Source organism: Symsagittifera roscoffensis, chromosome 2 (genome assembly GCF_963678635.1).
Source record: "Symsagittifera roscoffensis chromosome 2, txSymRosc1.1, whole genome shotgun sequence".
NCBI classification, from domain to species: Eukaryota; Metazoa; Xenacoelomorpha; order Acoela; family Convolutidae; genus Symsagittifera; species Symsagittifera roscoffensis.
The window spans coordinates 38,269,623-38,288,227 of record NC_087063.1 but is presented as its reverse complement, the minus strand read 5'-3'; the positions used below and the strand labels follow the sequence as shown (position 1 = coordinate 38,288,227).

General features: G+C 36.7%; 1 protein-coding gene across 6 annotated transcripts in view; it reads left to right on the top strand.

The window, feature by feature from the left end:
• The first annotated feature begins 311 nt into the window (after positions 1 to 311).
• Positions 312 to 18,605, top strand: part of LOC134839070 (neural cell adhesion molecule 1-like) — a 511,831-nt gene continuing 493,537 nt past the window's right edge. For 3 of the 6 annotated variants that reach the window (XM_063854485.1, XM_063854484.1, XM_063854486.1), the window contains exon 1: positions 1,647 to 1,919. In XM_063854485.1, the coding sequence (XP_063710555.1) occupies positions 1,778 to 1,919 (142 nt within the window). In that variant the 5' untranslated portion in view covers positions 1,647 to 1,777. The other 3 variants (XM_063854482.1, XM_063854480.1, XM_063854481.1) reach the window with 3 other exon arrangements.

Below are 18,605 nucleotides of genomic sequence, written 5' to 3'. Positions count from 1 at the left end.
TACTTCGAGAGCCAACTAGTTTTGATCTAACTAGTCATACAGTTAACCGGTACTAAATTATAATATTTATTTTGAACTATTACCTGGTTAAAATAGCAAGCTTTCAAAATTAAATCATGCTTGAGGAGGACATTCTACGGTAGGTCACTTTGAGCGGGGGATTGTGCGATTTATCCGCGGATTGCACATAAAAAGATGCATCCAAGAGAAATTGTCTGTTTTTGCTGTGCTTGCTTTTTTAGCTGTGTTGCGTTAATGTTTTTCGGCCAATCAGGAGTAGATCTTCTTCGGTGTCTTTTCTGGGTACGAGGTGCGTTGTATTCCTTATGCATTTGTCAGGAAAAGCGTTAAGCTGCATTTTTCCAATTGCTTTGTCTAGATAAGAAATTTTGAATTGCTCAATTAAAGCAACCTCTCCTTTAAAAATCTGTACAGTTTTTAGGTAAAGATTGCCAACAGGATTATTGGATTAATCAATCCTTATTTATTTTCCTGCCTGCCAATCTAATACGCTAACGCTTCTTACATTATAAATACCTCTAATTGATTTTACGTTGGTGTCAAACTGCAGGTCCCCCTCTTCCGATCTTCACTCTTTCTACTTCTGCCCTTTTACGTGTAAGTTTTGTCGCCTTTTTCACCCATTTTGAACAATTCTTCCTATGCCCGCCGCACCGCCCTAAATTGTACCGGGAACTTTCAAATCAATTAAAATTTTTCTACGGACTTTTATTTAAAGATTAACAACTTTGACCGCTTTTTAACCGAGTTTTTTGAATTATCACGTGTTGAAAGCCAGTTGTCGTGAGAAATGGGGATCCGGTTGGAGTCAGACAGGTAATATGATATAATTTGCCAAGTTGGATAATTTAATTCGGCCTTTCCTTGCATTTGAATTATTGCACGACTTTCCGCTCCTGCCAAAGTTTCTGTCAATAATTCGATCTCCTTGCTATAATATTAACTTGACATACTTGTGAAGATTAAAGTGACCTCAGAAGGCAACAAATAGACAAGAGCCTTTCTCACGAGACCCTATCTCTGACTATGGCTGGTTAAGGCGCGAGCAGTGCTTGTAACTTTAATATTGAGATTATTACCTGATCGAGTGGATATATAAAAATGGATTCTCTGCTCCATGTAAAGACAGATATAGCTACATATTGTTTGCAAAGTGTTTTTGAGAAGCTATTTAAAAGCAGGGATCGTTGTCAACTCCAATCTGTTCGGAAGGATTTGTGCACAAGGTGGTGCAAGTCAAGCGGAAGCTCTGCGACGTGGTCTGCAGTCAATCGCACATTTAAAGGCTCAAGCGCAGCTTAAAGTGTCGGAAAAAAGCGAGGGGACTGCTGCCGAACAACTAAAAGTTCAAGCAAACCCGCCTTGATTTAAGTGCAAACCAAGTCAACATATTGCGTCAATCTCTAGTCCACAGCCAGACGATCTTCTTTCCCAAGTAAATCACCTCTGGAGCCACCAAACAGACATTCAAGTAGCAAAATATTGACGCAATAGATCAAATATGATCAAAAACCATTCTGGACACCTTGTTTTGTTTCAGATTTCCTTTTAAAGGTGAAACTGTATTCTTATAATAACTCAAATTGGAAGCAGTTTGCGGTATTACAAAAGAATTGAAGGTGAGTCGGACAGCTCACTTCATACCAGCTGTTGAATCTAATACAAAACTTTGTCACCGTTCCGCCTTTTCAGCCCTGCTCGAGCTGCGGATTCCAATATTTGCCCTTTGAAGTCCACTGTGAACTGCAGCTCGATTATGTTTTATTACATGTGGTGTGCTGTTGTCTGTGTCATTTGGGTTGAAGGGAAGGTCAAGATCACGGACAAATGGAACCGAGAGGTCACAGAGGTCAAATTGTCTCAGTACTACAACCAGATGTTCCCGCTTTACTGCAAAAGTGAGTAAATTGGCTGCTTAAAGTCCATACTTTTTGAACTTTTCACTATGTTTTCGACTGAAACTGGCAAAAGAGTTTGGATTTGAGTGCATCTTGGGTGGAAATTTTGGTCCGTTCAACTTCTGAAATTTTCGACGTAGACTATCCCAATTTCTCCATCCCAAAGGAGAACAATGAATTCGGGAAGTTCCTCTCAAGTTCGCTCCTTAAAGATTTAGCTAGCAGACCTGGGTGTTTGAACACGGCTTTAAACATGCATAGCAGCCGGATCCTCTTGTTTTTAGGTAACTTTTTTTTCATTTCTACTAATTGAGTTGGAGTTTAATTTAAATTCCATCCGCTGTTTTCTGTCCGCTAACTGGGCGCTATTTATTTTTCAAGGAAGAAAGAAAGAGTTTCTAAGTCCGATTTTGAATATTGCAGCTATTTTAACCAAAGAAATCAGGGGAGAACAATGAACTAACCAGAGGAAACAATGAATTGTCAGTTTAATCTCTGAATAGTGCCCTAGACCTTCTGAACCTCAGTTTTTGATGAAATAAATTAGATGAACTAAAATAATGACACAGAGCATTAATCTTGAAAATGAGAACTTATAATGCAATAATATTTAAAACAGCATTAGTAAAAACAAGACTGGTCGGATACCAGGGCGAAGCCCTCCTTGAACAATCAGACTGAATAATCGATTTTTAAAAAAAGTCTTCAAATTTTTCCCCTCTTTTGCATGAGATAAGAACGCAATAAATCGCTCGTTAATTATACGAATTTCAAACTTCAAACTCCCATAACTTTACACAATGATTCAGAGGTAATGTTTTCTTTCATTTGGGCTCCAGATATCATTATTTGATGGTATGAAAACTTTCCATCGAAAACGCTTGATTAGGAAGTCAAAAACTGACTCAATAAAAAACGAACCTAAGCAAAAATATACTGTTTTTCTTCAAAATTTGGATCAAAAACAGTTTTCCTGGGCTGTCAAGGAATTGCATGTGGGTTTTTCATGATAAGTTAAAAGAAGCTAAGTCTAAGAAACAATGTCCATTCAATTTGAAAAAGGAACATTATTTCTCATATCGAGGCAACACCCCTAAGTGTTCTAATGTTTTTTACTTTTACTTTGGTATGAAACTTTTTCCTTTGATGAAAACTGCTTTGAAGTTTGAAATTATCTTCTTTTCATTTGTTTTTGGTGCCCTCTACTAAGTGTCATTGTTGAAATCTCGTAGAAAATCATTGAGTTCAGTGAGGCCATATAGCTTGATTTATTGCTTAGCGTCAAAAACGTTCCGCGCTTGAATAGCTTGCGATTATTTGTTGAGTCTCATAGACAGACTCGTGAAACTTTTACAAATTGCCCAACCATTTCGGCAAACTGACATTTTTCAAACTTTCAGACCATTATTAAATATGATCTTTTGCATTATCTTGAAACAAGGGCGGATCTAGGATTTTCTTGAGGTGAGGGGGGGGGGGGGGGGTGTTGGAGTTTCAAAAAATATTCTGTCGACTTTTGTTAGGTCGACCAAATTGGTTTTCTGAGCTCTCCTAAATTATTATAAAGACCTTATTTTGACCGAATTTTCTACGCCGCAGGCCAAAACAGGCCGAAAAGGCGTTTTTAGGCTTTTTTTTTCAAAAAAAATGTTGACCAAAAAATCGCGTTTTTTCGGCGCGCGTTTCCCCTCAAAAATTAGTATATATTGGCGCCGAGGGCGCCATTAGAAAATTTTTAGGGTCAGCCAGCCAAAAATGGATATCTCAAAATAGTAAAAAGAGTAACCCTTTGGATCGTAGGGGTTGAAATCCGTGAAAGGGGTGATCCGCCCCCTCTTTTCTCCCCCATCCGCTGGTGTCTTGCATTACGAGGCCAAACTGTGCACTGGATAGGCGCACAATTTTGTGTCTGTACGTTCCTGGATTCCAGAGACAAGTCTCTAAACATGTTAAAATTTTGTCGGAACAACCAAAGGAAATTAAAGGACAGTTCAGTGAAATCAATCCATTGACTTTTTTGGCGTAAAAGTTTTGTTGATAACTCTTATTTCCATCACTACAATTGTTTTCAAAAGAAAAATCGACTGTGAGCACAAACAAACTGCGAGCTTCCTGAAACATCAGGACTACAGTTTAGTATTTCTGCAAATGAAATGAAGTAGACATAAGTAAATCGATTGTAAGAAAACACTTGTTTGCATCAGCCTAGCCTCTGTATGGTTTCCTTCAAGCCTGTTTTGATTATTTTTGCAGTTTTGCTGATTTTGCAATAAAGTGTTCGCTTGATACGTTTCAACTATAAATTATTCAAATACCATTTGACCTAAATTTGGTAATAAGCGAAGTCATTGTGTTTGAAAACAAAATTTTAGTATCTGAAATGAATCAACAAAATGTCTGCGTTTTGTAGTCTACAGAGAAAAGAAATTTTTACAAGTCCATAGTGAAGCAAAAATGCTAGTCAAGTCGGTTTTTCGAAGATATTGAGTGTACAAAGCGTGCAATACCATATAAAAATTGTGAGAATTGTAAGACCCCAAGTTTTTGTCAACTAGGTATTATAAAAAAGAATGAAAGAGAGAGCGAACAAAAGAAAGCAGGAAAGAAAGAACGAATTTGGTTATCCATAAGTCAGCCTAGCCTCTGTATGGTTTCCTTCAAGCCTGTTTTGATTATTTTTGCAGTTTTGCTGATTTTGCAATAAAGTGTTCGCTTGATACGTTTCAACTATAAATTATTCAAATACCATTTGACCTAAATTTGGTAATAAGCGAAGTCATTGTGTTTGAAAACAAAATTTTAGTATCTGAAATGAATCAACAAAATGTCTGCGTTTTGTAGTCTACAGAGAAAAGAAATTTTTACAAGTCCATAGTGAAGCAAAAATGCTAGTCAAGTCGGTTTTTCGAAGATATTGAGTGTACAAAGCGTGCAATACCATATGAAAATTGTGAGAATTGTAAGACCCCAAGTTTTTGTCAACTAGGTATTATAAAAAAGAATGAAAGAGAGAGCGAACAAAAGAAAGCAGGAAAGAAAGAACGAATTTGGTTATCCATAAGTCATGCCGCACTGACAAAAATGGTTTCGGATCGATTTAAATAAATTTTATGTCGATTTGAAATCAATCCAAACCGATTGGCAATGTCCATTTTACGATTTACATCGATCTTTCTTGAAAGTTTTGGATCGATTTGGAAGTCCAAAAAATTTGCACTGACAAAAAATGTTTCGGATCGATTTAAATCGATTTATTGATTTTAAATTGATCCAAATTGATTAACAATGTACATTTTAGGATTTCAATTGAAAGTTTTGGATCGATTTAAAGGTCTTAAAAATCGATTAAAATCGACTTGGTTGGATTTTGTGCCTCACTAAAATTTATCAGAGTTTCCTTTCATCCATTTGATTCTAACTAAAATCCATTAAAACATAATTTAGGGAATACTGAGCAAATCAATTTAAATGTCCTAAAAACCATTTCAAATCGATTTAATTTGAGTTTTCTGCTGACACGGCGAAAAAAAACATGAAATTGAGTCTTACTAAAATCCATTAAAATATTAATAAGTGACTACTGAGCATATCAATTTGAATGTCTTAAAAACCATTTCAAATCGATTTAAATTTAGTTTTCTGCTAACACGGCGAAAAAAACATGAAGTTAAACGAAATGATTGAAACCTTTCATTCTCGATTTTTCAAATAGAAACTCACGTACTGGTTGTTATGGAATGCAAGAAAATGGTCCGCAAAAATCAGATTTTGAGCACGAAATTATGCAAAGAACTCATAGAAACACGTCATTGTAAAACATATTATGAACAAAAACTTAAATAACAAAACAAGAAAAAGGCGGCGCTTTCCCTTTTACCCCACCTCACATATGCATCAATAATATGGAGTAACGAGGAGTTTTATGTTGTAACTAGGCAATTTAAAAGTTATGTGAGAAGACCAAACCTGTAAATCAGATATTGGTCTAAAATTTATGTAACAAATCAAGAAAACCGTCGATTTAATTCAAAAATTATAGAAAATCATCAAATTAAATCCGATTTTGGGCAAAAATTTATGTAACAAATTAAGAAAAAGTTCTCATCTAAATCATCAAAATTTATCATTCTAAATCGGATATTGGGCCAAAAACTATGTAACAAATCAAGAAAACGGTCAAAATAAATCCAATTTTGAGTTCAAAAACATGCATCAAGGTTAAAAAAATCATCAATTAAATCAGACTTCGGACCAAAATCTAAGTAACAAAACATCAAAAAGGTCAAAACAAAACAATTTTTGAACATGAAAACTTGCATGGAAATCGTCTTGCATTATGAATCATATAGTGGGCAAACACTTATGTAACAAATAAAAAAAGGTTATCATAGATCAAATTGTGAGGTAAAAAGATGCAAATTAAACATAAAATGATATCGGTTTTTTTGAACGATTTAGTTTTTTTTATTATGCTACCATACGTTATGGATGTAAAATGGAAAATGGCGGGCACTGAATAAATGTAACACAAACTCGAAGCTGATGAAACACGAATGACAAAAACCACGATTTAAATCGTTTTATATCCGTTTTAATTTCCTAAAAGCATAAACAATTTAAGACTGAAAAAGTCGATTTAATTCGATTTAAACTCAATTTGAATAGAATTTTTTTAGCTTGGATTAAAGATCAATTTAAGGTACTCTTTATAGTAAAATTGATGTCATTTAATTCTTTAAAACAATTTTTTTTTAAATCGATCCTAATCCGTTTTTGTTGGTCGAGATTACAAGCAACATCTGCAAAAACACATAAATGTGCGCGCTGTTAGTCAAACTGAGCTAACATCTTCACCGAAAGCACAAAATTTGGAATAGGATAAAATGAGTCCCTGCTAATTGTCAACTCCTCGTAAATTTAAACGAAATTGGAGATAATTTTTTTGGAAGAAATCTTAGACATTTGAATGACTTAAAGCTTTCTCAGTTTTATATCGAAAGCTTTTTTGTTAACTATTTCTTATCTTTAGCGCAATGTTTCAACAATTGCACCAATTCTTACGCCTCGCTAACTGGAAAAGCATTGAGTGAAAGTTGCAAAAACAATGAAAAAAAATTAAATTGAAAAAGACAAAACTAAACAAAGTTTCCTTTTTTCGAGAACCTCTGAACCCTGCAAGCGATCAGTGTCTGAAAATTGAATTGTTCAGCCACGTTTTGCACACCTTCAAAAGTCCGTTTCATAAAAAAAATTTGTGAAAAAGAAAAAAAGTATATTTCAAGGAATAACGAAATGATCAGAATGATTTGAAATTTTCTATTATTGCAAGAATTCGAAGCCTGCTCAAAATGCAACTTAAAAACGAAGTTTTAATAGAAGGTAACTAAATTAATTTTATCAAGTTGTTTTTTATTTACAGTGGAATCAATTTTTCAACATTATCATGTAGATCAAATCACCAAGAAACAAAAAAATCCGGAGAGAAGTACGTGATTAATTCCTAAATTTTTCCACATTACGAAACAAATGTTATCTGAAAGTTCAGGGAGGAGAAAAAAGGAGAGGAGGTTAGAGTTTTTTTCATAAAGACAGTGTGGTATCAAGCAGGGAAAGATTGATGGATGCTTTTAGAGATCAGTAAGGCTAGAGGCCAATTACTAGGCAAATTTCAGATAAAGTCCAGCAAATTCAGTTTGAATTTTTTCACACGATAACGTTCATGAGTTGAAGACATGAGATCAATTCTTTGCTGTAAAAATTGGTTCTTGAAGAAACTCTTAATTTGTTCTAAAGTGCGACAGACGATATCTTCAAGATAAAGAATGTATAAAGGTAGATTCTGAATCAAAGGGATAGATTGCCAAGGCGAAGGGAGGTCAACAAGACATCATTGGCGAAAAAAAAAACCTGAAATTGAGTCTTACTAAAATCCGTTAAAATATAAATAAGGGACTACTGAGCATATCAATTTGAATGTCTTAAAAACCATTTCAAATCGATTTAAATTTGGTTTTCTGCCAACACGGCGAAAAAAACATGAAGTTACAGGAAATGATTGAAACATTTTATTCTCGATTTTTCAAATAGAAACTCACGTACTGGTTGTTATAGAATTCAAGAAAATGGTCCACAAAAATCAGATTTTGAGCACGAAATTATGCAAAGAACTCATAGAAAATTGTCATTGTAAAACATATTATGAACAAAAACCTAAATAACAAAACAAGAAAAAGGCGGCGCTTTCCCTTTTACCCCACCTCACATATGCATCAATAATATGGAGTAACGAGGAGTTTTATGTTGTAACTAGGCAATTTAAAAGTTATGTGAGAAGACCAAACCTGTAAATCAGATATTGGTCTAAAATCTATGTAACAAATCAAGAAAACCGTCGATTTAATTCAAAAATTATAGAAAATCATCAAATTAAATCCGTTTTTGGGCAAAAATTTATGTAACAAACTAAGAAAAAGTTCTCATCAAAATCATCAAAATTTATCATTCTAAATCGGATATTGGGCCAAAAACTATGTAACAAATCAAGAAAACGGTCAAAATAAATCCAACTTTGAGTTCAAAAGTATGCATTAAGGTTAAAAAACTCATCAATTTAAATCAGACTTCGGACCAAAATCTAAGTAACAAAACATCAAAAAGGTCAAAACAAAACAATTTTTGAACATGAAAACTTGCATGGAAATCATCTTGCATTATGAATCATATAGTGGGCAAACACTTATGTAACAAATAAAAAAAAGGTTATCATAGATCAAATTGTGAGGTAAAAAGATGCAAATTAAACATAAAATGATATCGGTTTTTTTGAACGATTTAGTTTTTTTTATTATGCTACCATACGTTATGGATGTAAAATGGAAAATGGCGGGCACTGAATAAATGTAACACAAACTCGAAGCTGATGAAACACGAATGACAAAAACCACGATTTAAATCGTTTTATATCCGTTTTAATTTCCTAAAAGCATAAACAATTTAAGACTGAAAAAGTCGATTTAATTCGATTTAAACTCGATTTGAATAGAATTTTTTTTAGCTTGGATTAAAGATCAATTTAAATCGATTCAAAGTCAATTCAAAAAATTTTGAACCTTTTCCATTTATTTTAGGTACTTTTTATAGTAAAATTGATGTCATTTAATTCTTTAAAATATTTTCTTTTTAAAATCGATCCTAATCCGTTTTTGTTGGTCGAGATTACAAGCAACATCTGCAAAAACACATAAATGTGCGCGCTGGTAGTCAAACTGAGCTAACATCTTCACCGAAAGCACAAAATTTGGAATAGGATATAGTGAGTCCCTGCTAATTGTCAACTCCTCGTAAATTTAAACGAAATTGGAGATAATTTTTTTGGAAGAACTCTTAGACATTTGAATGACTTAAAGCTTTCTCAGTTTTATATCGAAAGCATTTTTGTTAACTATTTTTCATCTTTAGCGCAATGTTTCACCAATTGCACCAATTCTTACGCCTCGCTATCTGGAAAAGCATTGAGCGAAAGTTGCAAAAACAATGAAAAAAAAAATTAAATTGAAAAAGACAAAACTAAACAAAGTTTCCTTTTTTCGAGAACCTCTGAACCCTGCAAGCGATCAGTGTCTGAAAATTGAATTGTTCAGCCACGTTTTGCACACCTTCAAAAGTCCGTTTCATAAAAAAAAATTGTGAAAAAGAAAAAAAGTATATTTCAAGGAATAACGAAATGATCAGAATGATTTGAAATTTTCTTTTATTGCAAGAATTCGAAGCCTGCTCAAAATGCAACTTAAAAACGAAGTTTTAATAGCAGGTAACTAAATTAATTTTATCAAGTTGTTTTTTATTTACAGTGGAATCAATTTTTCAACATTATCATATAGATCAAATCACCAAGAAACAAAAAAATCCGGAGAGAAGTACGTGATTAATTCCTAAATTTTTCCACATTACGAAACAAATGTTATCTGAAAGTTCAGGGAGGAGAAAAAAGGGGAGGAGGTTAGAGTTTTTTTCATAAAGACAGTGTGGTATCAAGCAGGGAAAGAATGATGTAAGCTTTTAGAGATCAGTAAGGCTAGAGGCCAATTACTAGGCAAATTTCAGATAAAGTCCAGCAAATTCAGTTTGAATTTTTTCACACGAGAACGTTCATGAGTTGAAGACATGAGATCAATTCTTTGCTGTAAAAATTGGTGCTTGAAGAAACTCTTAATTTGTTCTAAAGTGCGACAGACGATATCATCAAGATAGAGAATGTATAAAGGTAGATTCTGAATCAAAGGGATAGATTGCCAAGGCGAAGGGAGGTCAACAAGGCATCATAGGACACAATGTCCTACCATCATGAGGAATCGAAGAACGTCAAAAACTATGAGAACATTTATTAAAGAAGATAACAATGCGGATTAGTTAGAGGTACAGTATTCGCCAGTGTAACGTAATTTTATCAAACAGTTGGTAGAGATATCAAGAAATTGCTCAAAAAAGGGCTACAAATAAATGTGACATAGAAGGCACCTTCATGAATTGCTGCGTCAAATCAAGTTAAAAGAAAACAACTTACTGTTTATGTAATGCTAAAAAAAGAGGAAAGTAAAGAGAAAATATTAAAAAAGGGGAATGTAGTAAAACTTGAAAAGCGGTCGAAACATTGCTCTACCCTGTTAACGGTATTAACTGCAGAACGAAACTGGTAGATGAAGTTGGCTCTCGTTTCTAAGCTTTTCCATTAACAGACATAAGAGATTTGGTATCAGATGCCGAGCATGAATGAATTAGATGACAACGTAGCGTTGGCTGTTTCTGGAAACTCATCTGGTTTTCGAACGTTGACCTGAAAAATGCCTACTCACAAGTGCCTCTGGGCGAATCAAGAGATTGTCACAGGAATTTTTTTGTTGTCGTCGGTGGAAATATGATGTCTTAAGAAGGGTGTTTTTACCGATTGGGAGGTATACCTTATGAACTTCAAAAGATCATGGATTCCATGTTAGGACATTTACCAAGGGTGCAGTTCCATTTTTAAGATATTTTGATAGCAACCCGAAGGTCTGAGGAACGCAATTGATATTTTACGGTAGATGGATATAAATATTCCGGCGACCAGGTGATTCAAGTGCACACTTTCTGCGAAAGAGGATGAGTGATTGCTTTTCGACTTTCGATTAGCGCACCGTACCAGTTGAATGAAAATTGATTCGATTGTGAATATGATACAACTTGATAATAAAACAGACATTTGATCGTTGCTTCGACCAATAAACAACTTTATTCGTTTCATACCACATTAGCTACAACAGGAGACTACACATTAGCTCTTAACAGTTTCATAGCCGCTACAACTGAACGATTCCAGAAGTTGATGTACAAACTTTCGGGTTTTGATTGGGACTCAAGTCATGAGACATCAGTTTCTAAAATGAAAGAAGTAGTGAGTGATTTCCAACAAAATCTTTGTTTTGCTCTAAATAATTAAATTAGAGTAAAATGTGATGCATTGAAACAAAGCCTAGATGGAGCCCGATCTCATCAGAGTTTTGAAAGAGGCGAAATTGAAGTATGTTTTGAGCACCAGTTCCTATCCAAATCTGTTTAAGGCTCCGTTCAAAATTCTCAAGAACTATCAAGCCTTTTTATCTGATTTGTCGGAATAAAAGGACCCAAAAACTAAACAGACAGGACTAGTACGTTGAGTGGAACATTTATCACCCTTTTGACTATGAGCATATCTCATGAGGAAATTTGGGTTTAGCGGACTGTTTCTCCAGGCAACCGACGAAAATTACCATAAAAAGTCGAAATTGAATAACACTTTTGTTGTTGCTCATTTAAACGCAGTTATTAGGCAGTTAGGACTGGTGGCTTAAGTAAACACTGAAACTAGGGAAAAGCTGGACGGCGTGAAGATAAAACTGAAAGAAAGAAAGTTACGTAATCAAAATGAAGGTGCAGCAAAAAAACTGATCAAAATTTTACAAAATGTCATTTGATCAAACTTTGCACGGATAATCACAAGCGCGCAGAAGGTCGTTGAAAATTCAAGTCTTTTCGAGATGAGTGAAAATAAGGTTGACTTCGTAAAAAACCAATTGCAGGACAACATGGAGCTTTCGACAAAAAGTGTGTAAGGCATAAATTCAATCAGATAGCCATTGGTTGATTCATTTGTTTATTCGCCGGAAATACTCCGGACTTCTTAATTGAGTGACCAAAATTGTTTGACGCAGAAATCAATGCTACTTCAAAAGACAAAAACAAACGCGGTTCTAAATTGCATAGTAGAAAGTTATTAAAATTGAGAGCTTCGCTCAAAATCGCAAATAGGGACCTTACTTTGGCTATTAGTCAGTCAGTTTACATACTTCTAATGGCGTTCAATCTAGAAGGACGGGATGGTGATACCACCACAGCTGCGTGCGCCCATTAGGATGCAGTTACATTTGGGACACTCCAGTATGTTGAAAATGAGAGATGTCGCAAGCAACATTTTTTGGGGGGTCACGTTTGAATCCAGAAACTCAGATAATGGCAGCGAGCTGTTAGGAGTGTTGTAAATACAATAAAAAATTGTAATCGATCATTCCGGACGGAGATTTAACAAAATTAAAAAATCTAGAAGAGCAAGATGAAGATTCGAAATTAATTTTTTCTGAGACCGTTGCCAGCAGTGTGGGGCGAGAATTTCATCGTGTTACAAGCCATGTCGAGGGCAATGCTTTAGACCAGGGGTCGGATTTTAAATCAATTTCCATTGGTGTGTTTTACAGTGGTAATTATATTCAAATGTTTATTGCACCGGTGGGCAATCTTCGAGCAACTGGGCGTTTCGGTAGGGGCTTTCGTGCTGTGCGAGACAAATAAAGGCATACTCTTTTCAAAAACCTACGCCGGCCCTAAAAAACTCTTGTAGCAAAGTAAACTTCATTATACGTGCAAACAAAATCAATCAATGGGTTGTTCGCCATTTGAGGCACATTTACGGAGGAAACCGAATACGTGTCGGCACACAGTTATCCGCATTGTGCCATCTAGTGATTTGTTTTGCAAAAACGTTTTATGTTCCCTACATTAAGCAAAAAGATGTTTTCTGCGCAAGTAATGCAGGATTACAGCCTTCCGAACGACGAGACAGCAGACAGGATTTTTGAATGGATAGAACTTCCACTAGCAAGTCTTATGAACAGTCAAAAACTGACCCAGTGCAGAACTGGGGAAAGCAAAAGTCGCGGAAAAAGGAAGCGTACGTTTTGAGGGCGCAAAACAAAGGTTACCACTTTTTCTGGAACATTAGGATCGATTACAATTGGAACCGTATCTTGAACTGGCAAAAGAAAAGGTTGTGCCTGAAAAGCATAATACAATTACAATGGATTCGGGGGAAAAGATACATAATTTTCTCATTTGAATTGGAGTCACTAATCAATTTTGCTCTATGGGTGCTCGCGAGCGAAATTACGGGGACAGCGACCACCCGATTATTTCTGACACTTCATCGGATACATTCATGACGACGAAAAGTACGATCGTTATTCGTCCAGGTGTGACAGAGACGGAAAAGGCTTTAGTTTTGGGAGAACAACCAGAGTGGTCAGTTCAATGGAGTATTTGAATCCATTAACCGATGGAAGCGTTTCAAATTCCAGTTCGGAAAAAAACAGCGTGGCGAGGTTGAACCTCAGGAGTGACAGAGCTGGCTGTTGGTTCTGTCATTAGCATATGAGGCAAAAGAAGTTATTGAAGCACCAGATAGGGATATTCAAGAAAGAAATTCATCGCGCCAGGAAGAATGTGAACTAACAATACCGCCAGAAGCAACTAGAACAGAATCTTCTAGTACTGCCCCGAGGCATTTCGCCGAGAGAATGCAAGGTACCTGGAGCCTGTTAGATAGGACAACAAAACCAGTTTTACGTCACAAAACGCAGCCTACAAGGGAGCGTAAACAACTAAAGATTTTGGGCGAAACAATTTTCCCAAGCGCGATGTCAACAGAAGTTCAATCAGTGAATTTTGTGACAAATAAAAGAAATTCCGAGGAACAAAGGAAGGAGCTGCCAGTGGCAGCATCGGGACCGTCAATCCTGAGGACACCCAATTGACCGAGGCGAGGAGTGCGTGTCGGAAATCACAGTACAGTGGGGAAAGGGCCGGCAATTCTGAAAAAAGTTCTTGGCCCAAAGACAAAAATGAAAAAGATTATCTATTTTAATCGAGAATCGTTCCGCGTCTATTGAGCTGACTATATCAAAGACAAAACCCAGGGCTTAGACGAAAAAATTTCACCGCACTTCGTGGACGTATTCGATAAATTGAGGAAAACAGCAAAGCATACAAAGGGAGTGCCATCAATCCTATGCGCCCAGGGGTCGACTGTGGACGGCTTTAGGTTGCAGAGCTTCATCAGAGTTCGGAAGCAGATTAGATTTAGCCGCAAGAACCCAGCTCTGGACAAATGTGTGGATGCTGCACAAACAGAGGCTCAATGAACACATGAAGCCATCAGATCGGATACCAACAGAATCTAGCGTATCGGTTCCAGTAACTTGAAGAAGAAAACTGGAGATATTCTGACTGATGAAAATCATATGGCAAACGCGAAAACAATAACATCTGAAGCGTAGGATATTTGCGAAATGTCGCCACTGGCTACCAGTTTTGCACAGGAGGAGCCGAAGCTTACAATGAGCAAAAACACGGCAAGCTTAGCTTATAGGAGCGGGGACTCAAGCGGAGCGTTAGCTAGGAACGACATAGAGATAGCGGTTGAATTATCGGCCAATTGTATGACCGAGGAAGATCAACGACAAAAAATTGAAGTAGTGGAGAACTTATAACCAAGCTTATTTCACTCTTACCTTGAGGAGAAAAAATGGAGGTGAAACCTGCGGGACATCTTAGACTGGGGCTAGAAATCTAAAGACTAGAGTACATTGATGCTGTAAATTTGATGAACCATTTGAAAGATTCTGATTTAGTTGAGATTGAAAGTAGTGAAGACTTTTATTAGACGTAGATTATTGTTCCGACATTTGATACGAAAGTAATGGAATATTTGTGCTCGGGGTGGGTTTTTTTTCTTCAGACAAATTTCGACTTTTAACTAGCCATTTTTGACGGAATATTTTTAATATCATGCAAAAGGTATTGTTGTCCTCGGCTCAAATTTGAAAACATATTTTACCTGTAATCATTTTTCGTAAAGTTATGGGGGTTTGAAGATTGCCATTTTGGCAATTTGGGACAATTAACGCGCGATATATTTCGCGCTATCAACGCGTAAGCGGAGAGTTAATCCGTTTTAGAAATTGTTCCAAATTAGTTGAAAGAAGCTTATTTGCCAGAAATGATTTGTTACTAGGAGCAAAATTTATCCTTTTCAAAAAATTTCTTTTTGTTTTATTACATTTAACTTTTCAATGTTATTACTGCTACAAAAACCTGGAAAGGCAATCGGAACATTCGGGGCTTCGCCCTGATACGAGCTACCTTGTTATGTTTTGAGTAACATGTGATTAGCACCAAGGTCAACTTCATTGATATACTATGGATTACGTATCACTAGTACCCGCACTGACAAAAATGGATTTAGATCAACTTTAGATTAAAAAAGTAAGCAGGTTAAATTGAAATCGATTTAAGTTGTAAAAAAGTAAGTTAATCAAAAAGAAAAATTCAGATCGCTTTGGATCGATTTTAAATCGATTTAAATCAATTTCAATTCAACGCTAAAAAGATCGATTTCAGTCAATTTTAAATCGATTCAAATCGATTTCAAACCGGACCTGAAATGAAATCGGTCTAAATCGATTTTGAATCGATTTAAACGGATTTTTTTAACTTCTTTTTATTTCTTCTGTCATAGTGATTAAATAATTCACTTATCGTTTAGCTTATGTTCATTGTAACATCTGTCAATCAACCAAATTTACGCCGGTGCTAGACAAAGTTGACAGGTATTAAACTTCAGAGCGTTTGCCACATTTGGTTTTTCCTATTTCAATTGTCGCTTAAGACCTTATTAGAAAACAGTTTGTTACTTAAGATTAGAATTTAACCTTACCAAACTATCTCTTTGAACATGGCGCAGCCAGCAAAACAAGGTGAAGGAAAAATTTTTTAGGCATTACGTCTTTTTGGCCACCTAAAAGCGAAGAGCCACCAATGCTGTGGGAATTCTGGCTGAACCGCTTTCAGTGGGGGATGGTAGCAAAACACTCATTTATCCGAAAAATTTCTACTTTGCCAGTAATCTTACGGAGGCACAAATTGGGGACTTCGCACCGGAGGTGGATGGGAAACCACGATTGGAGTCAGAAGAGACATTGATATCAAACTTATACCTGTGCCTCGGAGAAAAAGGACAAGACGAGTTAAAGAAAAGAGGCCAAATTTAGATCTAACGACAACGAGATATCCAAGGGGCTGGATGCGATGGAAGGGGATTTTAAGAAAGAAAGAGTGAGAGGTACGAGGTGTTCCAGCTAATGTCACGCAAACAGCGTATCGGTGAGTATTTGGAGCAGTTCCACTCCATCCTAAGCGGGTTAGCAGCCCGGTGTTTGCTTGGAACGCTGGAGCCCATAATACTCAGAGATGTAATCATTGTAAACATGACGAACAGGGAGGCCCAAAACGAACTATTTCGCGCAACGAAAACACCAGAAGAGGCATACCGTATCGCACTGTCATACGAAAGGGGAGATAAATATGCGAAATCATATGTGTCGAATACCGGAGGTGCCGGCGGAATAGGATGGCAGAAGGGCTTCAGATAAAAACAGAACCGGTGGCGTAATCCGTAGGTTCTGGTATTCGCCACCTAATAGCCGAGGGCGAGGACGAAGACAGACCCAAGAAAGAGGACAATTCCGAGGAGGGGGAAAAGCAGGTGAAGGTAAGTGCTACAATTGCGATAAACCCGGTTTCACTAAGGATCATATGACCGAATGTGCCGCAAAAGGAGCAACTTGTAATTTTTTCAAGAAGCTGGGCCACGTTAAGCGCACGTGCCGAGCCACACGTAACAGCCGAGGGCGTCAATCAGTCGGGATGATTCAAGGGCAGGAAGATCATAACCAGTACGATCAGAAAGACATGGACAAAATTATATCTCAACAAGAAAAATCGATGGGATTGGTTATTACCCCGCCTCCGAAACAACATCACTCTTGAGACTCGGACAGTTTGGGAGATTACTTAGTTATGTCAATTAAATCGAGAAATAAGACAGAATTGAGGGTCGCAGGCGCCAAATTACCTATTGCAAAAAATGGAAAGACAACGAGTATATGGATTGACAGCGGGTCCCCAGTATCTATCTTTACAATTGGGGAGATACGGAGGACATTGGGCACCAACGGAGTACATCTAAGCAAATTAGAACCGGATGATCAAGACTTTCGAGATTACGGGAACAACCCGCTGAGTTTCTTGGAGACCATGACAGTGCAATTGAAATCAAACGGGTGGAAGACAGTAGCAACCATCAAAGTGACTGGAGGAAACCGCCCATGAATAATTGTTCGAGATCTGATGGCTGAATTGGGACTGCAGCTAGCTCAAAAGGCACCAGGGGAGCGAGTGAGGGAAGTTCATAGAGAGCATGCCAGTGGAGAAATCAATCTAGACCAATGGCAGGACTACTTTAGTAAGCAGTTTTCTAAATTTCTTACGCGAGTCGGTAAAATCCGAAACTATGAAGTACAAGCTGGATTTTGTAAAACTCTCGTACCTATCCAACAAAAGGGTAGGCGTGTACCAATAACGTTGCAAGAAAAATTAGACCGGAAAAAAAGACAAACTATTACAACAGGGGCATATAGAAAAACTTGTTGACTGTACGGACCAATATTTCGTCTCTCCAATAGTATTTACGGTAAAGAAAGATGGTTCAATTAAGTTAGCACTGGAGGCCCGGGAACTAAACAAGCAAGTCCACAAAAAGTGATATCAGATGCCGAATATTGAGGAATTAGTGGACACGGTTGACCAAACGATTAGCGAACTTACGCGTACGGTCAACTATCACTCAGTCCGAAAGCTAGTGTTCAATGTAAGTTTCCGTTAGTTGGTGGAAGATCGATGGGAATATATCAATTTAAAATGGGTTTCTATGGCCTAACATCAATGCCGGCGGAATTTCAAAGAGTGATGGAATCCATATTGCTGGAATTTCCACAGGCACATGCTTTTATTGACGATTTTTTAATTACAAAACCGAACACATCTCGACGGTTGAGAAGATACTGAAAAAACTAGACCTGAAAAATATGTCGCTAAAATTGTCAAAAGGTACATTTGCGCAACGTGATTGCGAATAGCTCGGATATAGGATCACGTCAAATGGCATTACGTCATTTGATAACTTAGAGAACCATGTCGTGAACACCGTGGAGCTAAAACATTTTGAAGTTCACAAGGACATTCAAATCTTATGTGACGCAAATCATAATGGGTTGGGATCCGTACTAGAGCAACTCGGAACAGATGGATGGCGGCCGATTTCATTTGCATCGCGATACCTAAATGACGCAAAAAAAACGATACTCAACGATTGAATTAGAGATGCCTGTTTGGGGGCGGAATATTTTCGGTATTTTGTTTTGGAGCGAAATTTTTATAATTATTACTGACCATAAGGCTCTTGTGTCATTTGTAAACGGGAAAAACTAGACAAACAAAACAATA